The sequence below is a fragment of the Rhinichthys klamathensis genome, unplaced genomic scaffold, assembly GCF_029890125.1.
Source record: "Rhinichthys klamathensis goyatoka isolate OS25496 unplaced genomic scaffold, OSU_Roscu_1.1 h1tg000246l_1, whole genome shotgun sequence".
Lineage (NCBI taxonomy): Eukaryota > Metazoa > Chordata > Actinopteri > Cypriniformes > Leuciscidae > Rhinichthys > Rhinichthys klamathensis.
Genome location: NW_026606768.1, coordinates 136,600 through 144,471, shown reverse-complemented (window position 1 = coordinate 144,471; position 7,872 = coordinate 136,600). Strand labels below are relative to the sequence as shown.

General features: G+C 34.1%; 1 protein-coding gene across 2 annotated transcripts; it reads right to left on the bottom strand.

Moving 5' to 3' along the window:
* Positions 1-1,284: 1,284 nt before the first annotated feature.
* On the bottom strand, positions 1,285-7,872 carry ubxn11 (UBX domain protein 11). Of its 2 annotated transcripts, none has more exons than XM_056266265.1 (14): positions 7,791-7,872; positions 7,455-7,575; positions 6,348-6,382; positions 5,956-6,072; positions 5,771-5,868; positions 5,523-5,577; positions 4,908-4,990; positions 4,451-4,741; positions 4,235-4,312; positions 3,004-3,154; positions 2,814-2,917; positions 2,657-2,730; positions 2,398-2,535; positions 1,285-1,439 (listed from the first exon to the last, which is right to left on the bottom strand). In XM_056266265.1, the coding sequence occupies exons 2-14, from the start codon at positions 7,529-7,531 to the stop codon at positions 1,286-1,288; spliced, it is 1,455 nt and encodes a 484-aa protein (XP_056122240.1). In that variant the 5' UTR covers positions 7,532-7,575; positions 7,791-7,872; the 3' UTR covers position 1,285. The 2 variants fall into 2 exon arrangements, with proteins under 2 accessions (XP_056122240.1, XP_056122241.1); XM_056266266.1 differs by lacking the exon at positions 7,791-7,872 and adding an exon at positions 7,679-7,753.

Below are 7,872 nucleotides of genomic sequence, written 5' to 3'. Positions count from 1 at the left end.
GTTTATAATATATATATATATATATATATATATATATATATATATATATATATATATATATAAATCTGAATTGTTTCCGTTTTTAGAAATAAAGATTTGTATTTCATATGTAACATTGTTGAAATGTTTGTTTCCAGTATGTATAATGATATTCTGTGTATGTGTCCTAATCTTGAGTATCTGAGCAGTGTCATCTATCATATAATATTATTGTAGGCAGCGAGGTTTAAAGGCTCAGGAAAGGAGGAGGCGGGAACCGGCGAACGTTCAACATAAACTTAATATCAAAAAAGATCGACACTACAAAATGAAAGTAAAACGGCAGCCCCTCATGGACGGCTGCCGCATATAAACATAATAAAACAGAACATAAATGGTCCAGGCCTGGTCCACTCTCGTCTTGCTTGCCCATGTTCTCTTTTGCTAATATAGAAATTATTAGAACTTCTAATAGTTAATTATAATTTGGTAATATAGGAATGATAAAATTTCCATTTTCATTAAAACAGAAAAGTAGTAGCATTCTACAAAAAAAACCCCGGGAGTAGCTCAAACAGCCAAACCCGTTAATTAGCCGGATGTTTCAGTGTAACTGACCTCACAAAGACAATTTATAAGTTAAAATATTTGCCTGGAAATTTATACAAATAGTGCCATATGTTCAACAGTTGAAAGATTTACAATTTTAAAGTTTAACAAATCGTAAACCACTTCGACAGCATATTGTCACATCCTGGTTCATTTACAGATAACAGAAAAATAAAGTTTTCCATTTTATCATAACTTAAAGGGATAGTTTACCCAAAATTTTTAATTAGCCCATGATTTACTCACCCTTAAGTCATCCTAGGTGTATATGACATTTTTCTTTCAGACGAATATAATCGGAGTTATATTAAAAAATGTCCTGGCTCTTCCAAGCTTTATAATGACCTTTTTTTGTTTTGTTTATATATATATACAACTCCGAATGTATTCGTCTGAAAGAATAATGTCATATACACCTAGGATGACTTGAGGGTGAGTAAATCATGGGCTAATTAAATTTTTTTGGTGAACTATCCCTTTAAATATTGTAATTTGAGTTGTTTTTTATTTATAATTTAATCAAATTGATTGTTCTATTTTTTGATGTGTTTGGACATTTCATTATTGATTTATCAATTTCTAAAACATTCTTGTTGATGCATGATCAGTGAGTCATGTCAGCAATGCTGTGAAAGTGTGTTAATGATGATGCTTGCTCGTTATTTAACATCACGTGAGAATGGTTGTTCAGTTTTAGTTAAGCGTTGTTCTGTCTGTGAGATGCAGCTTGTGGACGCAGGAGCAGCGCTGCATTTGGAGTCAGACCACAGGACAGAAGCGTCTGGGTGTCATCACTGTAGCACCGCTGTGGAAATGCGCTAATGATGTCATAGGCCGCAGCACCCGGTCCTCTGTCAAAATAGATTGGCTCAAATTATTGTCTAAAAAAGTATGAAAACTTCTGCAGTAATTCTGCTTATAATTATAGACTGCAAGCATACATGCATTGTGGGTTTTTAATTATTGTATGCATTTTTTGTTGTTACGTTTCAGTATTGAACGGATTACAAGTATTTCTTGCTGTATTTCTCCTGATCTACAAGATACAGTGCATTTTGGAAAGAATATACAGAATGCTGCCTTAAAGGGATAGTTCACCCAAAAATTTCAATTTCTTTCTTCTGCTGAACATAAAATATATTTTAAACAATATGGCTAACCAAACAGTTAATGGGCCTTTTTGACTTCCATAGTATGGAGAAAAAAAAAATACTATGGAAGTAAATGAGGTCCCGTCAACTGTTTGATTATGTTTGATTCAAAATATCATCTTTTGTGTTCAGGAGAAAAAATTAATTCATACAGGTTTGCAACAACTTGAGGGTGAGTAAATGATGACAGATTTTTCATCTTTGGGTGAACTATCCCAAAATTTGGCCTTAAAGTCAGCAATAAACGGAAGTCGTGATGGTCTTTCATATTATGCCGCATATTCAAGTGAAATGGCTTCTCGAACAAGAAAAAATTTAGGGCAAGATAAGACTTTGTCCTTCAGGAATTGATTGGATCGTTAGATAATTGTGGTTTGTTATTGTTGTGATCTCAAAATGACAGGTTGTCCCGTCCTCGTGTCAGTAAACAAGCCATCAGAAAAGATTGAGGACACTTGAATAAAAAATAAAAAAAAATGAAATGCACGGATAAATCATTTATAATAAACAGCAATATTAATTTAAGAAAATAAGAATTGTCAAGTTTAATTTCATTGTGACTTAAATGTTAATTAACGTTAATTAAAATCAATATAATCAAGTTGCGTACATCTCAAGCATATTTATGACCATTGAAAATGCTAATAGTATCTCAAACCTTTTCCTGTCCAGGTAATGACGGAGATCTCCAAAAGTCTCAGTGAAGTACATTTTCATGATAAATGTCTCCATACCATCCTCAGACTTCACTCGCAGTGTGGTGACGTCTTTTGAAGATGGTGTTAAATCTATCTCACTGAATCACACCACATGGATTGGAAAAGTGAATTATTCAAGTCAGCAACTCTAATCAACTTTTATGCTATCTATCAAAGCTCTTCAGTTTGGTCATGACTTAAAGATAAGGTTTTTGATACCGTTCTCTCAAAGCCCGCAGGGCGGATGTTTCCACAGTGGTTGTTGAATAACTCTTGGCACCATCAGGGAAGCCCTTAACAAAACAAAAAGTCAGTTCAATGGGAAATGTAATTGAACGACCCTAAACAGAACAGACTGAAACATGACTATACTGACCTGTAGATGAGCCTTCACTGAGTCCCGTATACTAATCACTTTGCCTGCCTTCACTACAGTCTCTGGGAGCTTTTGCAGAAACTGCTCCATAGACAGTTTTTTGCCTGAATGCCACAGAAGATGGATTCAAATCCAAGATGTAAAGAACAGTAGCGGTACATTGCAAGTCATACCAATAACAGGTTCAAACCTGGTATCTGACTCTGTTTTGGCGCTGTGGAGATGGTCTGCTCAGATCTGTCCACCGACTGCCCTCTTGCTCCATCTATAGTTTGTCCTCTTCCAGGAAACTCAGTCCATGGTCGCCTAACTACGAACTCCTCGTCCCGTTTGTCATGGACCTGTTTGTGTGGTTCAAGAACATTATAGCTAATAAATATAGGGTCCTTCCATTAATTCAAGTCTATGGGATTTTACACATACTTCTCAACAGGTCACAAGATTTGGTAAAAGGTAAAATGAATGTCTACTGTACACTTGGATCATGTAACACTTAAAGGGATAGTTCACCCAAAAATGAATATTTTGTCATCTACTCACCCAAGTTGTTCCAAACGACTTTTTGAAGATATTTTGAAGAATGTTGGTAAACAATTGACGGTAGCCATTGACCTCCATAGTATTATGTCCTGATTATCAGCATTCTTTAAAAATATCTTCTTTTGTGTTCAACAGAAGAAAGGAACTCATACAGGTTTGGAACAACATGAGGGTGAGTAAGTGATGAAGTGAAATACATGGATGTCAGTTTGGTTTGAAATGTGCTGGGGACAGAGACGCATTCGGAAGGGCATTTTCAAAAGTGCTGGGTACAATGACGCATTCATTCTTTTTTCTCTTTCGCGCAGGTCATGTTTTGAAAGACGATGTCCAGCTTACTGATGTAAATAAATAAAAATGTATACAAAGATGTGATGATGTCCGACCAAAAATGTGATGGTACTTTGGGTTTAATTGGTCGTACAATGAGATCTAATATATGTTGTTAGTATCGTGAATTTTTACGTGAATAAATACATTAATACAAATTAATGAAACGAATGCTGCTAGTTAACTGGAGATGTTTTATTTGTATTGGTACATCCGTGCCGCGAGATGTTTCAAAAGTGGTGGGGACAATATCGACCCTGGCAAAAAGTGGTGGGGACATGTCCCACCCGTAAATGATGCCTATGGTGAAATATCCCTTTTAGACTGGAGTAATGATGCTGAAAATTCAGCTTTGTCATCACAAGAATAAATAACATTTCAAAATGATATCAAAATAACAAAAAACGTTCTTTTAAATTACATTTTACTGTATTTTTTGAGTTAATAAAATAAATGCAGCCTTGGTGAGCATAATAGACTTTCAAAAACAATCTTACAGACCCAAAATACTGATACTAATGTTGATAACTGCATAAATTCCCAGTACACACCTCTAAGGGCACACCATTAGGAAACCTTTCCTGAAGCTCAGAAGGAAAAAACCCATCCATCAAGTCCTGCATGCATTCCTGCAACAAGAAGGTAAATCTTACAAGGAACACTCAATTTGATTATTCATCTAAAGTAATCCGAAGCTGGCTGTAGGAAACGTACAGTATTTCTTTAGTCAAATTTAGTGATGTACTGTAAGTGGAAAACTACTGAACCTGTGCGGTTGGCTCTTGATAGCAGCGTAATGGACCATTGAACATGACAATGCCGTTTTTGTAGAGCCAAAGAGGTATTGAAGACTTCTGGGTAAGTTTGGCCCCACCAGGAATGGCGGTCACATGGGACTCCCCTTCCCCAGCTACAATGTTCAGTTCTTGGATGTTCTGCATGACCAGGTCATAGTTCATTTTAAAACTCTTGCGTATGCAAGTTACTGCTGGAAGTTGGCTGTTAGCTTGCTCGTCATAACCTCCGATCCAGATCATTCCATAATCATTCAGAAACTTCTGTGTGGGCGGAAAAATGGCATTGTGTTGAGTTGCTAAAAACTATTTTGTTGCTATTATACAGGAATAACCTGTGTATTGTTTTCTGCCTAGCATAACATACATTAGTAACAGGTTGAAGGAAACGTCATTATAAACCTCACAACAATCACACAAAGCTCCTCACCTCCATTTCCAACACTTGGTTTTGAAGCTTGAGGCACAGTTGAACCAATTCTTCATCTTGGTTCTCATTACTTGCAGATTTCTCTAAAGCCAAAGACAAACACGTTTGTTTAGACAAGCTTTTATATGACTGGTAAACTGGTTAAAAGTAATAGCAAAAACTAGTACTTTAATGTTAACCCCAGATCATCTATTCAGCTGTAATATGTCCAGATGTTTGACATCTTATTTGATTCTTATAACAAAAATAGTAAAACAATGATGAGAATCATACATGGATGGATACACATATATATATATTTTTAAAATTAAACATTACAATAAATTACAATAAAACATTACAATAAATACTTACATTTATTTTATATTATTAAAAACATCATAGATTACAGTAATAAATGCTTGAAATTTATATTATATTATATAAATCGTAATTTTAAATATATGATTATATTTTTCTCATTACTGTAAGGTGAGTTGGGGGATTTAAAAGGTATTTAAATCTAGTAATAATGTGTTTTCTTTATGGGTTCTTATTGTAATTTGATATTATTGATTTTATTTCTATCTTGCTAACTTGAGCTTGCTGCAAGTTTGTTTAACACATAATGATTACCTTTTGCCTTTTGCAAAAGATCCAGTTTCTCTTCCAGAACTGCTATTCGTCTTGCCTTGAGCAGGAAGTGTAAGGAAAAGAAGTGCTGATACAACATGAAAAATTATATCACTTGTGCTAACAGAGACATCTGACATAACACTGATGATTACAAACACAAACTTGGACACTTAAAATGTACAGCAAAGCAGATTTAGGTGTTGAGTTTGTAGGACAGTGAGACCGTAACAATAAAGCAAGTGTCTTACCTTATGCTCTACATCCACAGTTTGAGTTTTCACCTTTCTCTCAAGCTGACTGATCTTCTGCATCATACTTGACATCAGTTCAAAATCACTCGGCGGAGCTGTGACATTTAGAGAACATTTAAAAGACACCATATTTAAAGTTGTGATGAAGACGCATCTACTTTATTTGGTCGATTCAGTGGTACCTTCTTTTGCCGCCTTCTTTTGCATGACCTTTGATCTTACAGTGGAACGATTGTTCATGATGTGAGGCACTGGCTGGTTTTGTGGGAAAATGTTTCGGAATAATTTAGCTTTGTAGTCTGAAACATAAAAATTGATACATGTAAGTGATTTTAGATGATCAGATGGTTCATTTCTTGTATTGATGTATTGTGTTCTTTGCATTTTGTATATTGTATATTCTTATTTTATTTCCCATATGTTTTTATATTCAGAAACTGGCATAGACTGAAACCTGCCATTTATATAATCTGTAAAGCATGGCATTAGAAAAGCAGTTCAAACTCTTGACTCTTGGCATTTCATTTGCTTGTTAGGAGAGATGGGGAAACTGTTAAATGTCTATAAGTCTTACCAGTGTCTGACCTTTCTTTGTAAGGCTTTCTTTCCCTAGATCACAAAAACAGATACGACATCTGATTATTTCAAAGATTGTCTGGGTCATTCTTGTAATGCAGTAGCTTTGAGCATAATAACTTTAAAAAAGCAATATGATTGTGTTGACATTTAATAACGTCTTTCAATAAAAGGCTACAGCAGACTTTCAAAGAACAGGAACCTAACATAACTGTCCAATCGAAGTTCATTTAAAATGGTCATATATATATATATATATATATATATATATGTGTGTGTGTGTGTGTGAGAGAGAGGGAAATATATAAAGATTATAATACAAATACATCATGTATTGGATATACTGTACAGGTAGCAATGTGTTGTTGTTTTTTTTGTGGAAAATGTATTCGCAACGAATTTAAAACATCCCATCCTCCTCATAAAATTACAGAATAATTTTTTATCAAAAGACCATTTTAAAATAACTTCGCTTATGTTAGGTTCCTATTCTTTAAAAGTCTACAGTAGCCTTTTATCGAAATACTTCCTTAAATGTCAACACAATCATATATATATATATATATATATATATATATATATATATATATATATTTCTTTTTAAAGATATAAGATAATATGTGAGATAATATGTTATTATATTAGTCTGGACCACAATATACTTGAAAACTAGAAGATAATGTTAGTTATAAATATTTTTTTGGGTTATTACAGAGAAAAGAAGCCAGGTGCACTAAAACTTATATTATATTATATAAATCTTAATTTTCACGTGAAAACTAGCAAATAATGTAAGTTATGAATAATTTTTGGGTTATTACAGAGAAAAGCAGGGTGCACTACAACAAATGTAGATTATAACAAATAATTTGCATATGACAATACAATACATTATTTGGAATCGCTCCAAACATAAACAGACAAAAATGTGTGATATTCAGATAAAAATGTCTAGTTTAAATTAGTTGGATTTCCTAAAAAATATTTTCATGTTTTCTAGTGTCAGTGTTTAACAGCTTTTCATAAAATATACACGTGCTTATGATTTAGTATTTGTCAGTATTTAACATTCACTATAGGCCAAGTGCATTTTGTCATCACTTACCCATCATCATCATCACTCTGTATCTCTGGTAGAGGAGCTCGTTTGTTCTTCCTCAGGGTGGACAGCGGTGAGCTCATGTTTCCAAAAACACGAGTTTATTCGGTTCTGAAGATGATCATGTCTAGAATACAGAAAATTAGCAACAAACAATGTAAAACTCAACCTCTCCTAATTCCCAAGAACACCATATTTAGAAAAGCAACACATTTAACCTATTTGCTGACCTATTTGGGTTTGTTTTTTAAGCTAGAAGCGGATTTCTGTTTGAAACTAAGTTTGTTTTCAGTACAGGGAAGTTTGTTTGAACAGTTGTCATTGGTAACTAGAAATACTCACTTATTCAAATCTCCACTGTGCGGCGCTGCAGATCTGGGTAGGATGAAGCCGAGATCACCGTCAGTTTAACCCGTTACTTTAG